General features: G+C 40.9%; 1 protein-coding gene across 1 annotated transcript in view; it reads right to left on the bottom strand.

Moving 5' to 3' along the window:
- Positions 1-1,768: 1,768 nt before the first annotated feature.
- LOC123510225 (cytospin-A-like) overlaps positions 1,769-22,500 on the bottom strand; it is a 76,389-nt gene continuing 55,657 nt past the window's right edge. The window contains 15 exon segments of the mRNA XM_045265175.1: positions 1,769-3,238; positions 7,078-7,365; positions 7,513-7,685; positions 7,688-7,820; positions 8,634-8,794; positions 9,487-9,669; positions 10,298-10,460; positions 14,631-14,900; positions 16,459-16,647; positions 18,056-18,203; positions 18,564-18,682; positions 19,063-19,215; positions 19,553-19,655; positions 20,156-20,292; positions 22,479-22,500. The exon segment at positions 22,479-22,500 is cut by the window's right edge and continues 269 nt beyond it. Coding sequence (XP_045121110.1) covers positions 3,149-3,238; positions 7,078-7,365; positions 7,513-7,685; positions 7,688-7,820; positions 8,634-8,794; positions 9,487-9,669; positions 10,298-10,460; positions 14,631-14,900; positions 16,459-16,647; positions 18,056-18,203; positions 18,564-18,682; positions 19,063-19,215; positions 19,553-19,655; positions 20,156-20,292; positions 22,479-22,500 — 2,332 coding nt within the window. The 3' untranslated portion in view covers positions 1,769-3,148.

Raw genomic sequence — 22,500 nt, forward strand, 5'->3', positions numbered from 1 at the left:
TCTATGAATGCTGAAAAAATATTACAGATATGATATGAAGAGTTCACCTTGGTCATGTTTATAGCAAGCAATCCCGTTAAAATAATGCGTAGTACTTTTTCTTTACGCATAGGAGTCAGTGTAATATCACTCAACCTCATTTCTACGAACTTCTCTCATTGTAAACGTGTTCTTTGTAGAATATTCTTTTAAAACTTATTTCCAATGAATTAACATTATTTGTGAAATTTCAAGAGCGTACTTGCATCAATTGATTATGTGTGAAGTGAATTTATCCTTGTCTTTAATGCAAGTTCAAACAAGCCCTTTGGTATTTACGTTGTCCTTGCTTTAAAGCATAATGTTAAGCAGCACTGCGTTGCTGATGTATATATGTATATTCACTGATATGTTGGACTCCCTCAGAACAAAATTTCGAGTAGCATAGGGAAGTTCCGAGAGTATTTGTGTTGCAAAGGCAATTGGAGGTATCTGGCAGTTCGGCCTTGAGTGTGAAGGGGAACAGCACAGCAACCCTGAGTATGGCCTCCTATTGTGGAAAGATTGAGCGCTTTGTCAAGATGGATGTGGTGGATGTGATGTGGTTTGGTTGGTATGTGTGTGTGTGTGTGTGTGTGTGTGTGTGTGTAGTAGTAGTAGCAGCAGCAGCAGCAGCAGCAGCAGTAGTAGTAGTAGTAGTAGTAGTAGTAGTAGTAGTAGTAGTAGTAGTAGCAGCAGCAGCAGCAGCAGCAGCAGCAGCAGCAGCAGCAGCAGCAGCAACAGCAGCCGCAAATGCAGCAGCAACAAATGCAGCAGCAGCAGCAGATGCAGCAGCAGCAGCAGTAGTAGTAGTAGTAGTAGTAGTAGTAGTAGTGTACTTATTTATTACTTTCTACTAATCTAACTGCTGCGACTATTATCGTTATTATCATTATTTATTATTATTATTATTAGTAGTAGTAGTAGTAGTAGTAGTAGAATAGCAGTGTAATTATTATTATTATTATTATTATTATTATTATTATTATTATTATTATCATATTATTATTATTATTATTATTATTATATTATTATTATTATTATTATTATTATTATTATTATTATTATTATATTGTTATTATTATTATTATCATATTATTATTATCACATTATTATTATAATTATTACTATTAGTCAGTAGTAGTAGTAGCAGCAGCAATAGTACTAGTAAGTATTAGTAGTAGTTGTCGTTATCGTCGTAGAAAGTGTAATTATTATAATTATTCATTTCTTGTACTTCATGTTATAACTTGTCGTTCGTTGTAATGGCGGTGATAGTGATAGCTGCCAGTAGCATCATCAGAAATTACTGACTACACTTGTTTAGCCTGCATTGTTTAGATCACCTTGAGGTATTTTTTTTCACATCCTGTCTGGTAATACTCCTCTCCTCCTCACCCCCCCCCGCCCCCTATCCTCAAGGACGCTCTCTCCTTTGGTAGCAATAGTAGTAATGCCTTTTGTTACTCTGAGCAATTTCAGATCAAAATGCTTACCAATGTGTATTTAGTTAGCGTTAAGTGGCAGAAAGCTGATGATTTTTATTTTTGTTTTTGCACGGATCATTTCCTGTTTGATGTTTATAAGGTTTCTTTTGTCCTCCGTAGTTGTGGATACTGCCGCCGCCGCCGCCACCACCACACTACCACCGCAGCAAGCGTTCTCTCTTCTCCACACTTACCAAGCCACATCATGAGGTTACTTTGTACAGTTTGTATTGATAAGGATGAAGGATACTACACCACACCACTTTAAGCTTCAGTGTTTATTATAATACTGCATCCATGTGTGCTATAGGAACTTGCAAGCATACATGCACTGTTGCACTATATGTACTGCATAATGTAATCACCATAATCCTACATATTAACTATTTACAAGCAAAAATACAAAGCCACTGCAATAGGTCCACTGAACTGTGATTACAAAACTTTGTACAATATAATGACACAAGACCAAGACATTAAAGGATAAAAAGCTGAACACTTTATACAAAACTCAGTGGATGTGATGCTCCCTACAGCACGACCACTTGGAGCCACCCTGGTGTGGTGAACCGAGACACCCACCCACCTCTCCTGACTTCATGGAAGCATGCATTCTGTTATGTTTACAGTTTATTCTTTATAAGCAGGTTTCTTGATAAATAGGTAAGGCACAGCTTGATTACAGGTATTCACGCATGTGTGAATTTCAAGTTATATTAGAAAACAAAGCTAATTGTTGACCTCAAAGGCTAGTTGACATGATTGAGTCATTTTGCTTCATGCATAATAGTTAATGTTGGTAAATACCACTGTAAGCCCCCAGCATTGTAACCCTCACAGCTCAGTTAGTACCCAGCCAACTGAAGCCAGAGTTTTACCTGCTGGCACACTGGCGGGCAGGCAGGCACACTAATAAGCAATGGGCAATGAGTAATTAAAACTGGAAGTTGTTGAGAAGTTATCACAGCTACTTTCTTGACAGTACCTTCCTGGAGCACCACCACCAACCACCACCACCAGCACCACCACCGCCACCATCCCTCCCTCCCCCCCTCCCGCCCGGCAGAGGATCAGAGACACGTCGCCAGTATGTGTTCCTCTTTGTACTGGAGAAACTTAGACTATAAACATCTCTGGTCTTCACACAGCCAGGTAAGAACAGCAAGATTTTATACTTGTCTTTTTCCATAAAAAAAAAAAAAAAAAAAAAAAAAAAGTAAATCAGACTAGACAGATTCATTCCTTATTCATATATAAATATGGTTCTCGGAAAGGTAACGCAGTCATCAAGTTCTGGTACACGGAAAACACAGCTCTTACATTTAATAGAAAGAAACCACACAACAAAAGTAGAGATATAATGAAGAAACATATGTATATTTCTCTTAAAAAAAGGCACTTCACAATAACTAAGTGATAATCATATATACTTAATCTTCCCTACATGCAATGACTGTACAAAAATATGATCTAATGTCATGTTTAAAAATGCCGCATCAATGTGTTGCGACAGATTAGCAGGGCTGCTCTATGGAAGGAGACCACACACTCCTGGAGGTGGCACGGCACCTTGCAGGTCAATCCCAGAGGGGCCTTCTGGGGCAAGTAGAGGCTTGGCATGTACAAGACTTCACATGAAGGGTTCAAGTTTCAAAGTGACAGTAAATTGAAATGACATAATTGTAGACTGTCTGCCAATTAGGTCGCTCTGATGTTATCATGTCGTTGACATCCTGTAAATAGAAAGCAAGTTATCACACAAATGTCTAAAAGAATGAATGGAAGGAACATGAAAGGGGTGAGGAAGAATCAGTAATATTAAGATAGGGATAACAATAAATACAGAATAAAATGCAAGAAGGAATAGTGGTGACAACAGTGGTGAAACCTGGTACAAGAGAACAGCGCTGCTCTGTTAACAGAATATGGTGGGATGTTTTGTGAAAGGAGACAGCTTAGATGTGTGTGTGTGTGTGTGTGTGTGTGTGTGTGTGTGTGTGTGTGTGTGTGTACAAACACAAACACTCATTCAGTCACGCATGCACGCACGTACGTACACACACATGCAAACACTCGAGCGCGCGCGCGCACACACACACACACACACACACACACACACACACACACACACACACACACACACACACACACACACACACACACACACACACACACACACACACACACACACACACACACACACACACACACACACACTTGCACACACACACACACACACTTGCACACACACACACTCACACACACACACACACACACACTTGCACACACACACACACACACACACACACACACACACACACACACACACACACACACACACACACACACACACACACACACACACACACACACACACACACACACACACACACACACACACGGTAGCTCAGTGGTTAGAGCGCTGGCTTCACAAGCCAGAGGACCGGGGTTCGATTCGGTGGAGATATTTAGGTGTGTCTCCTTTCACGTGTAGCCCCTGTTCACCTAGCAGTGAGTAGGTACGGGATGTAAATCGAGGAGTTGTGACCTTGTTGTCCCGGTGTGTGGTGTGTGCCTGGTCTCAGGCCTATCCGAAGATCGGAAATAATGAGCTCTGAGCTCGTTCCGTAGGGTAACAACGTCTGGCTGTCTCGTCAGAGACTGCAGCAGATCAAACACACACTTGCACACAAACACACACACACTGCGTAGTGTTGTGGTTAGCACGCTCGACTAACAATCGAGAGGGTCCGGGTTCGAGTCACGGAAAGCGGCGAGGCAAATGGGCAAGCCTCTTAATGTGTGGCCCCTGTTCACGAAGCAGTAAATAGGTACGGGATGTAACTCGAGGGGTTGTGGTCTCGCTTTCCCGGTGTGTGGAGTGTGTTGTGGTCTCAGTCCTACCCGAAGATCGGTCTATGAGCTCTGAGTTCACTCCATAATGGGGAAGACTGGCTGGGTGACCAGCAGGCGACCGTGGTGAATTACACACACACACACACACACACACACACACACACACACACACACACACACACACACACACACACACACACACACACACACGTTTTTTCCTGTTTATAGAGTTCAGAAAAAATACATGCTTGGTACAACGCTAGATGTATTACAAGCAAAAATGCAAATAAAGCGTGGAAGAAACTTTTAAAGCAGGGAAATAGTCGGCAGTACAAAGATACTAGAATTGAATATATTAGAGTAAGGAGAGAGGAAGAAAGTAAGTTTGTGAAGGATGTAGTGGATAAAAGCAAGGATATGAACCCAAACTTTTCTACAAGTTTATGAACGGCAAAACAAAGAATAAGGAAACAATTGAAAAAATAATTAAAGAAGGAAAGACATACCAAACAGAGAAAGAAATGTGTGAAATAATGAATGAGAGCTTCAAAACGGTATTCACTGAAGATGATGATTTCACAGAACCTAATAGGACATTGGATTGCCAAGGATTACAGGAGATTGCAGTGCACAAACAGGATATTGGAAGATTACTGGACAGGTTGGAAGTCAGAAAACAATGGGGCCAGATGGTGTATCAGGCTGGGTGTTAAAAGAATGTAAAGAGCAATTACTGGAGCCAATTTGGGAAATAATTAAAAGTTCAATAAATGAAGGGAAAGTTCCACTAGAGTGGAAGAGAGCCAATGTAATACCGATATTTAAAGGAGGAAAGGCAACTGAACCACTAAACTACAGACCAGTGTCACTTACAAGTGTCGTAGGAAGTTATGTGAAATAATTATCAAAGAAAATGGGTTAAATTTCTAGAAGAGGAGCAAGTCATATCGAACAGACAATTTGGGTTCAGGACAGGGCGGTCATGTGTATCAAACTTATTAAGCTTCTACTCCAGAGTTATTGCAGGACTTGAAAACAGAGATGGATGGGTAGACACAGTATACCTGGACATTAAAAGGCATTTGATAAAGTCCTAACGGAAGACTTCTTTGGAAACTAGAGAACATAGGAGGACTGCGTGGAACCTTGCTCGAATGGACAAGAGATTATTTGAAGGATAGGAAATGAGAACTGTGATCAGAGATACATACTCATCTTGGAGTAAAGTAACTAGTGGAGTGCCACAAGGGTCAGTGTTAGCCCCATTATGTTTCAAGTTTATGTAAACAACATTCACATTGGGATAAACAGTTATATGAATTTATTCGCTGATGATGCAAAGTTGCTAAAAGTTATCAAAACCAGAGAGGACTGTCTGCTGTTGCAGGAAGATTTAAACAAGATCTATGAGTGGAGCAAGAAGTGGAAATTGGAGTTTAATGCCAAGAAATGTCACATAATGGAACTAGGAAAGAGTAAGAGAAGACCAGTATGGAACTATTTGATGGGAGGAGCAAATAATGAAGACTAAAGAGGAAAAAGATCTTGAAGTGATCATACAAGAAAATCTGAGCCCTGATAAACACATAACAAGATATTTGGACTATCATATAAGATGTTGACTAATATAAGAGTGGCATTTCATTACATGGATAAAGATATGATGAAAAAAATCATCACAAGCAAGATATGCCCCAGGCTGGAATATGCAGCAGTGGTATGGTCTCCGAGCTCTAAAAAGATATAAGAAAACTGGAAAGGATACAGAAGATTGCTACTAAGATGGTGCCAGAATTAAAGGACCTCACATATGAAGAACGACTGAAGGAAATGGGACTGCCAACCTTACAAGATAGAAGAGAATGGGGAGACCTAATAACAATGTATAAGATAGTACATGATACTGAAAAAATAGACAAAGAATACCTGGTGTTGTTGACGGAAGAAGATGGAAGGGCAAGAGGACATGAAAAGAAGATCAGGATAAGGCAATGTGTGAAGAATATTGGGAAATAAAGTTTTCCACACAAAATGGTGGAAAAATGGAAAGCATTGGATAATGGAATTGTTACAGCACATAGTGTGCATAACTTTAAAGAAAAACTAGATAAATGGAGATATGGAGACAGGACTTTATGAGCCCTGCTCGAACCCTGTACAATACAACAAGATAAATACAACTAGGTAAATACACACACACTTGTGCGTGCACACACACACACACACACACACACACACACACACACACACACACACACACACACACACACACACACACACACACACACACACAATCTTGATACTTCATTACAGTTCTTCATGGGAGTGCTCCATCTGTGTAGATGCTCTGTACTCCCACCCCTCACACATACAAGCACTCTCTCTCTCTCTCTCTCTCTCACACACACACATACACAAAAGAGTGTGTCAGAGAGAGAGAGAGAGAGAGAGAGAGAGAGAGAGAGAGAGAGAGAGAGAGAGAGAGAGAGAGAGAGAGAGAGAGAGAGAGAGAGAGAGAGAGAGAGAGAGAGAGAGAGAGAGAGAGAGAGAGAGAGAGAGAGAGAGAGAGAGAGAGTGTGTACGTAAGGTTGAGATGTCATACTCTTAAGTAATTCTGAGAACATACACCAGAATTTTTTTTTTTTCTCATTATCTCAAGAGTGTTACTTTCAATATAGGTAACACCAACATGAACATAACCTCACTAAATACTTACCAGCAGATTAGTTATACCCACAGACTCTGCTGCTGATATTGCAACCTGGAAGTTCTCTCTTTTGTTCTGTGGTGAGAGGGACTTGTAACAGATTTTCTCTGGAAGGTAGGTATCCAGGATGGCACAAAGAGCAAGACCATCATTCCAACTAGAGCTGAAATTGGTTATGTCAACGTTGGTGTAGCCAACAGTCTTGTTCTGACACCACTTGATTAGACCATTCCTCTTGGAGCCTCCATTTTGTGCTAGGGAAGCTAATGGATCCTTTTTGTCCACCACAGCACCAATCTGTGAAGCAAGTTTTCTTGTAATACATCAATAACTTTAAGTTCTTAAATTCTTTTCAAATGTACATAATGAATGTACAACAGCAATAACACTGACGTGAAGGGAAAATTGTAATTTTATCCAAATCCTTCCATTAAAGCCACTGACCTGGCCATAACTGTTGCGTCTCATGCTGTGGTCCAATTTGTTACTCAAGATGGAGATGGGTTTCGATACACTGTTCTCTCCAGGCGGCCCCATGTTGTTGATTTTGGTGGTAGTCTTATCAGCCAGCTTGACAGTGGTAGAAAGGTTAGAAGTCCCAGCCGTAGATTTAGAGAGGAGGACTGGGACTGGCCCAGGCCCTCCGAGAAAGAGTTTCTCTGGAGGGCCCGAAGTGGTGAAGAGACAGTCTGGGAGCCAAGAGTGTTCCTGGCATCCTTCAGAGGGGAAGAAGGACCACTTCTTATCATACTCTGAAAAAATAAATAAATAAAAAATAATGCAATCATTTAGGTCGTCTTACACATTTGTACGAGACTTTAGCTTATAATAATTTACAACATAATCAATTACAGTCCGAGTAATTATGTTCACAATTACTACATAAAAGATAATTAAAATAGCCATGCAATGACAAAATGTTGTGAAAATCTATGCTCACCTGTTGATTATGCAGCTGGTGCATGGTAAGCATGAGGCAGAAGACAGAAGTGTATAGGTAAAGATAGCAGCTACAGGGGATTTGCATAATATGCTGTGCATAAGAGTTGTGCTTGCTTTGTTAATAAGAGTCAAAAGTATAAGGCAAAGCATTTTGCTATTGCCTTAGTTTCACATAAGTCAATTCCTTTTTTAAAAATAAGTGGGGATTTACGGTGACCATTTAGTCAGGTGCATGGTACAGGCAGGACAGCTACAAGGCCTTGTGGTGACAAAAGGCTGCACATTCCACCAGGAAATGGTTTATTTTACAGTCTCCACACACCACATGACAATCCACACCATGCACTCAACTATCTGGTCACACTGGATTGGTCTGGATGTGACCTGTGCCTCCTGAATAAATAAAGATAAACCTTCTTTACAAGACAACCTCTTTCTCTTTAAATCTGGTAGTGGAGATGTTAAATATGAAAAGCAATGCATAGTTTGCTTTAGTAAATGTTAAAGATCCACTGCAATACCACAGTCACCACTGATTTGCCAGTTAACATGACTCATTGAAATAGTAAGCAAGCCAGCAATGTTCCCCATCCACAAGCCCCACTGGAACAACTCTGCCTTACCTCCGTGTCTGCACGCTTCAGGATGGACGTGTTGGTCTTGCTGTTGTTGTTGTTGTTGTTGTTGTTGTTCATGTTCCCCTCGCTGGATGTGCTGCAGAGGCTGGAGGTGGATGAGCTGCGGGAACCGGCGCGGGTTTGTCTCGTCGCACTCTCTATGGACTCTGTTGGACAAATCCTTGTTAGCTAAGAAATGAAGTGCGACGCAATGGCTGTTGGTTGTACAGCAGAGTGGCAGCTTAATCTAAGGTAGCTTTTGAAAAGATTAAAATTGTGTTTTCTAAGCAATATCAAATCATTATGAGAATTTAGTAAAATTGTTCATTACATCAAATCTGACTTTTATTACATCAGAAAAATTTTATTTAAATTTCAAACTGGGACTTTGCTTCTACCACAAAAATCTTAGACAAACATAGAAAGAGTATTCACAAGATATACGTAATTATTCCCCAATAATCACTGAAGACACAACAACATGGTAAAGCCTGCCACACTCAAAGAATTGCAAATTATGAATGCGCCAAACAATGGTTCTTCAATAAAGCATATGAGGAAGCTTCACTCTTAAGTGATGAGAGAGTTCTTGTTTCATCCAGATAATACCAGCACACCATTGAAGTGACTTATTAACACTTGTTTCAAATGGTACTGATATTTCCTAAAGCTAATTTGTTGTAATTCTCAAGTAATTAATTTCATCACATAAATTTACCAATGAAAATCTAGTCCTTTCTTATTCAATTATTTTCATAATGCATGTGATTTGTAGCCACGTATTCACTCATCATGGAGGAACACTATTACCAGGCCGTCTGGGGGAGGGAGACAGAGCCAAGGGTAGGATAAAGCTCACCAATAAGAGACTTGACCCTCGAGTCTCCTCTGGCGAGGGGACGAGTGTTGCGGCGGTCAGTGAGGATGCTAGGATCACCATTAGGCAGGGCTGAGGGCACAGCACGCACTGAGCGGCGGTCACTCCCACCATTGTTCAGGCTGGTGGTGCTGCTATTGCCTACAGGAGCACACACTTTCACAGCTGTGGCAACAAAATGGGTGCTGTGAGCTGTGTGCAGGGGGAAAGGAGGGACAGCAGGAGGGTAGATCAGGGAAGGAATGTGTGTATGGAAGTAAAAGAAAAGTGAAGTGCTTATCAATAAAGAGTATTACACTAATTTATTAAACGAAAGGAGTGAAAAACTGAAGAGAAAAGAATGATGGGAAAGAAATGTGTAGGTCTGTTTCACTACTTAACTTTATACATCTTCTACAATTAGCTAATTATCTGTAAACTAAATGACTCATATTCTGCTCTACTCAAAAAGCTCTTAAACTTTGACAATGCAACTTATCAACTCTTTTGTCTTTTGAGCTAAAAGATTACAGATGCCACAATGAAGCACAAAAAAGCAAGCAATCTCCTGGCAACACAAGCTGCATCATTACAGCTGACAGCTAATCAAAAACACACACACACACACACACTAATCATCCAACTGTACCTTCCTCAAAACAAATTGTCAAGATTACTATAATATTTGTGACACCACAAATAAAAGCAACACTAGGGGAAATGCCACATATTTTCAAAGAAAGTACAGAGGACATTTTTTCACCCCTTCCCTAGCAAGAGCCACACAAACACATACACACATACACACACTCACCCTTAGCCTTGTCCAATTCAATTGAAAGCTGCTTGTTTCTTTCCTTCAGCAAGTCGTTCTCCTGCTTCACCTTTTCAAGGTCATGCTGTTGTTCTGTCTTGAAGTCGTTTGCCACTTTGACAGTTGTCAGCAAATCTTTCTTGAACTGCTCCCACTCTTCCACCTGGCAGAGAAGCAAGATTATACATCACCTCATCTTTCTTACTCTTGGGAAAGGAGAGGAGAGACTACTCTGTGAAATGAATCACAGTTGATTACAATCTACCTATCCTTGAATTCCAAGCAGTCACACATGCCTGTTGTGTGTGCGGACTAAATGGCACAGGGGCTGTGTGCCACAGAATCAGCAGTGCAGATTTAAGATACTCAGACCACACTGATTCAGAAGCATCTTCCTCTATTCCTTATACCCTTGGGAGGGTGATGGTAGCTTCATTCTTCTCCTCCTTCTATCTCTCCATTTTTTCCTACTATTGTCATTGTTGTTGTTGTTGTTGAGATGGGCCCTCTTGGCAACATAACATGACCCGACCATAACGCTATTCAAACGCTAATTTTGCAGGAACTACTCAGCCAATTGTAACAAAATTAGCACCAAATGATAGCACAACTCTTTCAAATTTATGTGGCATAATTTCATACAAGATTTTCTACTATGTGAAGTGAACAGGTAACTTGCAAAAACTAGAGGGATATTGAAATAAATTTTTTAAAATACTCAACCACTTTTGATGAAACACTTTTATGCTAATGTAATTATAACAAAAATTGTAATGTTAAAATTGAAGTTCCTTTGCGCATGTGCAAAAACCAAATATGATTTTTTCGTTCTCTCTCTCTCTCTCTTTCTCTTATGGCCTAGCTTGTTTATCATTATTCCCTTCACTAAAGTTTCAAGATATACATGTATTGATTTGAAAATGAAGCCAGTGACACACGAACACTTTTTTTTCGAGCATCTCTCTCTCTCTCCACACACACACACACACACACCACGTAGTGTAGTGGTTAGCACGCTCGACTCACAATCAAGAGGGCCGGGTTCGAGTCCCGGCGCGGCGAGGCAAATGGGCAAGCCTCTTAATGTGTGTCTCCCCTGTTCACCTAGCAGTAAATAGGTACAGGATGTAACTCGAGGGGTTGTGGCCTCACTTTCCCAGTGTGTGGAGTGTGTTGTGGTCTTAGTCCTACCCAAAGATCGGTCTATGAGCTCTGAGCTCGTTCCGTAATGGGGAAGACTGGCTGGGTGACCAGCAGGCGACCAAGGTGAATTAAACACACACACACCATGTAGTGTAGTGGTTAGCACACACAGCTCACAACCAAGAAGGTCTGTGTTCATGTCCTGGGTGCGGCAAGGCAAATAGTCAATTAATGTGTGTAACCCCTGTTCACTTAGCAGTAAATGGGTACAGGATGTAATTCCACTTCACTTCCACTTCCACTTGGGGTGTTTGTTCAAGGCTCCGCTCCACTGTGAGGCAGCGCTCAGCAGAGCCTCCCTCAAAAGCAACTAGCATCTATAATTGTCTTTGATTTCCATGCCGTTAAAATCATAAACTTCCTTGAACAAATATGTCTTCAATTTCTTTTTGAAGATATCGATCCTGGCACAACCTTTGATATCACTTGGCAGTTTATTGTAAATCCTTGGTGCGCATCTTCAAGGGTTTGTGGCCTCACTTTTCCAGTGTGTGGAGAGTGGTGTGGTCTCAGTCCTACCCAAAGATCGGTCTAAGAATTCTTATCTTAGCTTGCTCTACAATGGGGAAGGTTGGCTGGGCAGGCAACTCTGAATACACACACACACACACAATACCCAAGCCTCACTCATCAATTGTCTTCTGAGGCATTTTACTGGTAGTAAGAGGAAATTGCATTCTCTGATTTAACCTTTTTCTTCTGTAGTTGAACAATACTGAAGGACTTTTCTAAACTTTGTGAGAATTCGGTGTGGTACTACTATGACTCTCTTGATTCTGATACTACTAAGAAAAAAGTGTTGTCTTATTCTGTGTACAGGCAACGAAATTTCGCTACAACGAAGATTTCCTTTTACTACCATCTGCTCGTTTAACGAACACCAAACTCGCTTTAACAAATTTTTATTCAGGTAATTTTTTCCAAGTTTGAAACCCCGCCGTATCACGCAAGCCAACAGGCTTTTGAATACACCAGCGCCTCTCGTGGACAACACGCGCACCTAGTTCAAAACAATAACAGCATCAGCAGCAGTTCATCTTCCCTCACTCAATATGCCACCAAAATGCCCTGCAATGTCACCTAGCATTGCTAAGATCAGGAAGTCTCTTACTCTCGAAGTGAAGTTGGATATTATTCACAGACGAGAGGCGAGAAATCTAATAGCATTGCTTCCCACCATGGCTTGACTCCATCTACTGTCTACCATTTTCAAGTTAGTAGACTCTACTAAGAAGGCTGGTAAGATCATATCTTCCTTGCAAGCTAAAAGAACCACCTGAACTCATGACTCTGCAATGGATAAAATGGAAAGCCTTGTGGAAATGTGATACATAAGTTTTGTATGTGATACAATGATGCGCCCTTTGTTTACATTCCACAGGTTGCCAGCTAGCATATTTCCCTCCCTTCATAATTTAAGATCATCAACATGTATGTAATTAGTGTACATTATAATGACTTAGTCTTAAATTAAACTGCTTAAATGTTTAACTTCATAATTTTTACTTTCATTAAACCTTTTACTGTACTATGATGCACTCTCGCTTTGTTTACTCTCAATGGAAGCTCAAGTCAGGGGTTAAACTTGTTATAATTGCTTCGCTCAACGAAGGGTTTTTTAGGAACATAACCCGTTCGTTAAGTGGGGGTTGCCTGTATAGTCAACTTGTAAAGTGTTCACTCTTTGCATGGCAGTAGCAGGAGTGAACCTTTAAGTGAAGTCATTTCCAAACAACGTTACAAGTTCTTTCAGTCAAAACTTGAAGGGATTGTATATAATCGTGATCAGCCATTCTATCACGTATACAAATTATATTACCTACTCAAACAATCATATGCTGTTACATTTATTATAAATGCTTTAAATAATAACTGCAATATTAACCCTCTTAAGATAGCAAATGAATTTAAAGTTGGATAGGCTAATGCCCCCAGGGATGCTAAGGAAGGTAGAAAGTTAACACTCCAAAACAGACACGTACCAGGTGAGCAAAAAATATCTAGGTAAATAACATACCAAAACTGCAACAGTTTTTCTTAATTCTGTTTTGTTATTCTAAAATGAAAATAGCACAAACCTTCATACATTATATAATAATGTATTCCCTCATTCTTAGATCTAAGCTCATCCTGAAGCTAACAGTAAATGCTCAATGTCAAACCTGGTGTCACCATCAAGACTTGAGTTATGGCATTCAAGTGTCTACTTAATCAAATGGCTGACAAATGAAAATTCTGAATTGAAGTTATTTCTCATCTGCAAATAACCTGCAGCATTCATCATATGCACTGATTCCAAATCTGACTTTAGATTTGCTCTATGACCATCCATTCTTGACTTAAAAGTGAACAAACAGACTCACTCTTTTATATATAAATAGATAGACAATCCTTGTTATTATGTACATGTATGGAATGTTGTTTTAATGTTCTGTCAATAAACAAACTATCTGTGTGTGTAATTCACCACGGTCACCTGCTGGTCACCCAGCCAGTCTTTGCCATTACGGAGCGAGCTTAGAGCTCATAGACCAATCTTCAGGTAGGTCTGAGACCACAACACACACTCCACACACCGGGAAAGCAAGGCCACAACCCCTCGAGTTACATCCTGTACCTATTTACTGCTAGGTGAACAGGGGTTACACATTAAGAGGCTTGCCTATTTGCCTCACCGCTTTCCGGGACTCGAACCCGGACCCTCTCGATTGTGAGTCGAGCGTGCTAATCACTACACTATGCGGTGTGTGTGTGTGTGTGTGTGTGTGTGTGTGTGTGTGTGTGTGTGTGTGTGTGTGTGTGTGTGTGTGTGTGTGTGTGTGTGTGTGTGTGTGTGTATCATGATCATAATAAGTTACATGGGAAAAACATGAGAAGTTACATGGGAAAAATAATGAATAGATGTCGATGAAGTGTAAATGCAGCGAACACGTCGTGTGAGCAATTAAAGGATTAGAACCACTTGGTAGGAAGTGGGGTGCAGCTTAAGTTTGCTACCTGCAAACTCTTTGACGGTAACTAAATAGACTGAAGGTAGCAGGAGCAATTTTGGAATGTTAAATCTGCGGCAAAAAGTTCCTGCGCCTCTCAGACCTAGAACCACCTGTTGTCCTATTCTGCTGCTACTTACCCTCTTCTTAAGGTGATCCTCGCCCTCACTGATGCAGCGATCCTTCTCCTGAAGCCTGTCTTTACTTTCCTGGAGTTTCTTCTGAACCTCAGACAGACTGGCCTTTAGCTCCCTCTTGTCCTCCAGATGGTGCTGGGAGGTGAGCTTCAGTTCCTCTACTGTAGCCTTCAGTACCTCAATCTCATCATGAAGCTGCATCCTCTCAGTCTCCAGCTGCTCCTTTCTCCAATCTGCATCCTCCAGCTGGCTCCTGGCATTATTGCGTGCCACCTGGTGAGATAAGGCACAATGAGGAACTATTTGGGCTCTACTTCATAAGCAAGAGTGATGACTACTTGAGGTCAAAATCAAGAGTAAGAAAGACCAACAAAGAAAACAAATTGCAATGACTAACTGCCACTGGCCCAGAGAAAAGTAATGAAAAAATTGGAAACTTATTCATTGACATCTGGTATTCATTAGATAGTTTTGAAACAAATATGAAGCAAGGCTTTTAGTTGTTTTGGATGCATCAGATCAAAATACACTAGAGAAGCAGTTCAATGCAAGATGAATCTTTGCCAGGAAGTTTCTAGCCAAGACAGTCACACAAGGAAACTGGTGTTAAAAAATATTCACCAAAAAAGAAAAGAAGAAAAGTTAACAAGAAGAAATGCATTGGATAGTCAATCAAGATTAAGTATCTTAGGTTACACTGTGTAAGGGATATCAGATGAGCTATGTAACTGAGACTTTATCAAGATCAACTTCTACCTATGATATCAGAAATCAATCATAAATTTCACCTAATTTTAATGCAGTAACGTAAACAACATCTATTGTATAGTATTCTCAACCATGGCATTTTTACCTACAATATATCATAGTTGTTGTAAAATATTACTGATTAGGATAATAAATGAAGACATTTTGAACAAAATGGATGAACTTAAAGAGGAACAAAAAATATAATTAGGCAGAATAGGGAACACAGTAATGTGACAGAAAGGTAACAACACAAAACACATTTAGGCAGTTGTGTATAGATAAAGTACGTAACAAAGATGGAACTGTGGGGCAATAATAACAAGACAAACTTTAAACTGAAAGGGAAGGAAACAGAATGGCAGAAATCAAATCAGCAAGACGGAGGAAGGACAGAAGTATAAGAAAGTGAGAGGTAATCTAAAATACACCAGATAAAATACAAAAAACATCTGTCTTCTGAACATCAACAAGGCAAAATCATAAACATTCATGCCTTGTGGAAGTATCAGGATTGCAAGAATTTCATCACCAATCACAACTTGTCCCTCAATCAACTACTTTTGTTCTACTGAAAATCACACCTTTACTGAAGTCTAAGAGTGAGTAAATGAATCAAGGTGAATAAGTATATAAGACTGGCAGAAATCACTTGAGTATTGTGAATCACAGGGTGCTTTGGAGATGGTACATGATGGCAGGACGGTTAGATCTGACAGATGAGATAAGATTTACCGGGGTGAGCTGGAACAGACAAGTAGTCTGTACTCATGGATAAATAAAGTTTGGGGAAGATCTTGTCCAGTAGTAAAACAATAACAGAAGGCAGAAAAAAAGAAACTACTGCTAGACAGGTGTAAAACTTCAATAGAGTGTCCTGGAAGAGATGGGCAGCCTACCTGACCAAGAGGGTTTGGGGAGAGGTCCTGCAGAGGAATCATACAAGTTGTTGGTGGCCACAGAGATGAAGATAGGAAGGATGAACAGATCACTCCCACGTACAGGAAGATACAACAAACAAAGCACGGCACCACACCAGGCAACGAACATTTGGACCTCCACCACTTACTTGTCTGCCGCTTACCATGAGTTCGTCCTGCATCACAGAAATCTGGTCTCGGAGTCGTTCGTTCTCGCATGCAGTGGCATTGGTCCGCTGCTGAAGGGCTGCATTCTCCTTCTCCAGGGCATCCTTCTCCTGCCTCACCCTCTCCAGCACATCAGGCAGCTTGCTCTTTTCTCCTGATATCACTGCAGCCTCCAGCTCAGTGATCTGTAGCAGCAAGTTAGTGTTTAGCAAAGGAAGGCTTGGCTTGTGATAAGGCAAGAGATCGAGGATGCTTTCCTGGAATTTAGTGTTCTTTGCTAAGCTTTCAAAAGTGTAAGGTCTTGATTGAACCTTTGGTTGAATCGGAAAGCATTAGTGGAGTGCACTTAACAAGAGCAAACTGTTACATGGCAGTTACTATGACTTTCATGTGAGTTTTGGTGGACAACACAACTTTCCATAAACATATCAACTCCTTCAACACTAGGACACCTTTTTATCTTGAGATTTGTGTATGATGAGACCATTCTTTTGACATTAGGAAGGGTCTATGGAGATCAAAAGATTAATGGCTAGTCTTCACTATTTTAATCCTCCACATGAGCTTCTAAAGCTATATAAAATCACCAAATAGTAGGCAGAACGAATATCAAAATCCATCATGGTACTCAAAGGATTAAGGATACATCTCTTACTATTCCACTAACATTACTTTGACACTTCCTTCTTCCACCACTAACATTGCTCAATTCTTTTGTGTTTACTTACCTTCCACTCCAACATGATACATATCTCTATAACAGCTCTTTTTTCCACAAACATCATGTGAAACTTTAAGAAAACACTTTCTCCTGTTTTTATCATCCAATTGTTTAATAAGATAGTTCTCTCTCTCTCTCTCTCTCTCTCTCTCTCTCTCTCTCTCTCTCTCTATTGACTTCATCCAATTCTTTATAATGCCTATAAAGCCAAATCTTCCCCCAATCAAGTTAGATAAGCTCAATACAACAATGATCTACTGTAGTTATTTGGTTGCAATTAGTTAATGATCTAGCCTGTCCTGCAATAGAAGCAGTGACATCATTAAACCTACAAGGGAATCTACACACCTACACTTCTGTGAAACTCATTATATAAAGCATTGATCTTAAGAGTAAGTGAGTGAGTGAATGCATGAGTGTGAAAAATGGTGAGAATGAGTGAACAAATAAGCAACTAAAAATTTACAAGTGAATGTGAAAGCAAGAATGATAGTGAGAAAGCAAATGAGTAAATATGTAAGCTACTGAGTGAGTGAATGAGTGTACAAATAAGATAGTGAATGAGTGAGTGGGTTGGTAGGTTAGTGAGAGAGGAGAGGAGAGGAGAGGAGAGGAGAGGAGAGAGGAGAGATACGTGAAGAGAAAAGGGAAGGGAGGGAAGAGAAAAGGAAGAACAGGGAAGAGAAGAAGAACAGAGAAGAGAGCAGAGAAAGAGAGAGAGAGAGAGAGAGAGAGAGAGAGAGAGAGAGAGAGAGAGAGAGAGAGAGAGAGAGAGAGAGAGAGAGAGAGAGAGAGAGAGAGAGAGAGAGAGAGAGAGAATATGATAATGAAGACATCAGTAACAAGTAATAGTAAATGCACAACAACCTCACCTTCTCCTTGGCTGCCTCCAGTGCCGTCTTGAGTCGTGTGGACTCAATCTCCATGGCCTTGCAGTTCTCCTGGGCCTCTGCCAGCTGGTTCTCTGCAGTCTTCTTCTCACTGTTTGCTGCCTCCACCATCTCCTCCTGCAACTTCATCCTGCAACACTCATCACATTAGTCACTGAGCCGCAATGTTTCATTGTTCAGTGCATGTTAATTTTTTTACTGCAAGGGATTTATTTCTTGGCTGATAAAAGAACCTGGTGCAAGTTCTGAACATACTTTTTTTTTTATCTCATTTTCTATTTTCAAATTTTCATATGTGAAGGGGGTTTGACAAAGATAAAAGAACCAAAAGCAAAACTCAATCCCCATTCGTGCTAAAGATGGCCAAAATTATTAATATTTTTGCACTAAAAATGGTCTGAATTAATTCAGATGTAAAACATGTCATACCATCATTACCGAGCCAAGGGTTTTAGATCCACAGCCAGTGTTTGGTGCAGCAGTGACTCACCTGTCTCTGATGAGCTGTGTCTCCCGGTGGAAGCGCTCCTCAGCCTCTTTGGTGGTGGTCATCTGCTGCTCCAGCTCATCTTGCTTGATCTGCAGCAGCTCTCGGTCCTCCTGGGCACTCTGTAGGGCAGGCACAAACGTTAATTATAGGACAGGTGAGAACACTCCTTTTATCAGTATTCATTAGCAAACACCATTTTTTTTATTCTACTAAATGATGCCAAGAAACAACTAAAAACTGTCTTTCTAAAATGCATCCTATTTGTATTATACATACAATTAGACAAAAAAATAAACATTTATGGCAACAGAGGCATTAGGACTTTCAACTGTCCTAAAACGCTTTTCATGTTATTCTAAAATTAGAACAATGAAACATTTGAACTGTCCCTATGTAATGCAAAGATCAATACTATATCACCATATTCACTCCTTCCCTCAGCCCTCAGGCCACCCTGTGTGGTGGCAGCATCATGTGCCATGGTGTGCCACGGCCTCACCTTGAGCAGCTCCATGAGGCGCTGGGTCTTCTCACACTGGGACAGATCTTGACTGTTCTCAGACTGCTGGATCACCATGTGCTTGAGGGTGTCGTTCTGAGAGCGTGCCTCAGCCAGCTTCTCTGTCTGCTGCGTGAGGGACTCCAGGATGACCTGCAGTGCACCAGTACACACAACCATTAACACCATAACAAAGGTAACAAAATTATAAAACACTTGTATTATACACATCATGAACTTGGAAATCTCTCTTACCAACTTCATTATTTTTTCAAGCACCATACATCAACAAATCTGTTTTCAATTACAACATTTCTATTAAGGTCAGGCAATATTTGAAACTACCAGTAAGGACAACAATGTAGCCCAATTAGTCCTGGCAAAGTAAATTCAGGTACAAGGTGGATGGATAAATGGCTGAATGACTGACTGAGGCTGATAAATGTGCTGATAATAAAAGATGTCAGTTTCTTGAGCATATTGACCATACCTGCTTCTCTTCCTGGAGTTGCTGCACCTCCACGGTACACTCGGTGAGCTGCTCCCGCAGGTCCTCCAGTTCCTGCAGTGTGGCTTGCAGCTCCTCATTGGTGCTGCACAACAACACTCACTCAGAACACAAACATTGCAACAAATAAAACTATATACTGTACAAGATACATTTCTGTGAGATTTGAGGATAAAGGAAATATGAAAAATGATAAACAGATCCACTCATACACCTCCTTAAAAAGATGCAACTTATCAAAGAAAATTAAATATGTAGTTCAACCAAAATAAAACAATTAGACACTATAAAGAATTGTTACTCCAAAGAATTAATCCCATATGTATAGTGACAAAAGTGTGAGAAGGGAAGTAAGAAAAACAGCATTATCATTACTACAATTCCAATCTATGTATTCTTCAGGTTAAGTGAAGTACGTATGAGTGTATTTCAACCTTCTTTTTCCCTGATACTTCAGTGTATGTGGGGTTGTCATGCACTGGTGAGGCTGAGGCTGGCAACACAGACATAGGGAGAGGAGGTGAGGACAGAGTGTAGCAGCCGAAGGGTATCATATGTCATGAGTGTGTGCCTTGTGACACTCACCAGTAGTGAGTCTCCTCCATCTGCTGTATGCGATCCTGGAGACATGCCACGGACACCTCGGACACGCTGGAGGTGGATTTGTTGTCCCAATCCCCCCGGTCTGCACAGGAGGATGGGTCTTCGCCCTCACCACCATTCTGAAGGGGTAGAAACATACCACTCATTACACACACCACCCCATACATAGAAGGATAACAGTACAAGAAGTCACCAACTCTATACATGATAGTCCTGGTGTATGGCATATCTGCTTATTTATTGTTTAGTGCACTTCAGACCTTCACCACTCACTACAGCATTTTCCTTCTACTAACATGGAAACATCTCAGGCCATATTTTGAAATGCTTTATTCTCTCAATAAGAAGACCTAATGAAGAGTTGGGTTGTGTGTATTTGTTTTTCCTCTCCACTAATAATGCACTCTCTGTCACACTATCACTTGAATCATAAAAAGACCATTGAATACTCAAGCAACTTCCACTAAGCCTGTTAAAAGTAGCAACGATAAGATACACCAAGGTTTGAGAATGTTCTTCATCATTGTAACGCTGGACATTTTCCTTCACTCTGGAGCATAGTGAAGAGTCTCGGCCACCAGCAACACACCAGACAACACAACACTGATACACACTCTACAAAGCAAATAAGTCCTCACACACGGTAAATTACTCGTGTTAAATCACCATAAAACTTTTCCATGTTGATATTTAGTGAACACAAAGACCTTTGATATTATGAAAGACCTTGAAAAAATAAATAAATAATTATGATAACAATAATAATATTTCTGCTGCTGCTATTATTACAACTTCTATTACCATTATGACCTACTACTACTAGAACAAATAATAATAACAATAATGATCAAATAAAAGAAATAATAATAATGAGAATCTGAGTGTAGTATAATCATAAAAACATGATCATTATTATCATACATGCATTATTAAACTGTTTATATTACTAAACAATTCTTAAACTTGATTCCCAACACTTAACATTATTATAATGTTACAAGGCTTAATAGCAACAAGTGACGCCCCGCCACGTCAAGGACATACTCTGGCCAGCGGCACAATGTGACTCTGGAAGGTTGGCTCGGGCTGGGCAGGGCCATTCCTCTTCCTTAGCGATCCTGTCACCAGCTGTCGAAAACTTTCCTTGGACAGCCTGGTGAGCCTGTGTCTGGAGGACATGACTCAGTGAGACCCATTCCCGGCATCCCCTAGGGCCCCAGCTCCTCCATGGGCAGGTAGCCTCACCCTTGACCCCTTGTTTGTGGTCCTGGTTATCACTCTGATCTAATCCTCTGACATTTCTGTTTATTTGAATAGCAAACTGCCAACTGTCTGGCGCGCGTAGCAAAGTCCCTTCTCACACCTCACATCCTGCCAGCCACTGTCTGATTTCAGGTCAGCAGTAATACAGAATGCTCTTTCCAAACACACGTAATGCTTGCTTGCTACACACTCCCTTGGGTCTTGAATGAGAAGCACAGAGAGCGTGAAAGAGAGCAGGAGAGGCTGCGTCCTTCACTGTCTAGGAATCACGCTCATACTGCCTCACACAATCAACAACAACTGATAACATCATCTTCCACACAATCTTATCTTAAGCTAATCTAACGCCCTCCCGCCTGTTCCCCGCGCCGCCATTCTGCTGCTGCTGCTGCTGCATGCCTCAGTACACCCCGGGGGCCGCCGCCACCAGGCAGATACTTCACAATGAGATGATATTTTTCTGGCAGACTGTGAGGAAAACTCGTTAATATTGCCCAGAAAGACGCTGCTTGTGTGCCGAGTGGATGGTTATCTCAAGCTGGCAAACACGATGTGGGGCAGTACTGGTGCGCAGCGAGGCAAGACATCACACACTGTTGTCGAGGGAGGAGTGACAGTGAGGCGTGTGTGGGTGTTCATACCCAAGTATTACACCAAGAAAACGGTTTTTGTAGCAAACTACAGCGTTGTTATCACATCAGGTAGACTCACGCGTAAGGATAAGGATAAGTGTGAAGAATGAAACCACTTCGCAATATCACAAGTAGATAAGGCAAAGGTATTGAAGATAATGTAAAAGGCGCGAATAACCAGATTTATGAACTCCGAAATGGATCGCGATTATGAACTGGACGAAGAAAGCAAAGGAATGTCTGAGTTTACGTCGCGGTGAATGGATAAATGATGCTGCGCGTGTCCAACGAACTCCGCCCGCCGAGAACTAGGTTAGGGGAGGTTAGGTTACTCTCCGCAAGAGGTCGTCGGGTTGAGATTAAGCGACACCACCACCACCTACCACACCAGAACACCTTACCACACTTACCTGGGACACAGAGCACACCTTG

This window comes from Portunus trituberculatus, chromosome 28 (assembly GCF_017591435.1).
Source record: "Portunus trituberculatus isolate SZX2019 chromosome 28, ASM1759143v1, whole genome shotgun sequence".
In the NCBI taxonomy this organism is placed as follows: domain Eukaryota; kingdom Metazoa; phylum Arthropoda; class Malacostraca; order Decapoda; family Portunidae; genus Portunus; species Portunus trituberculatus.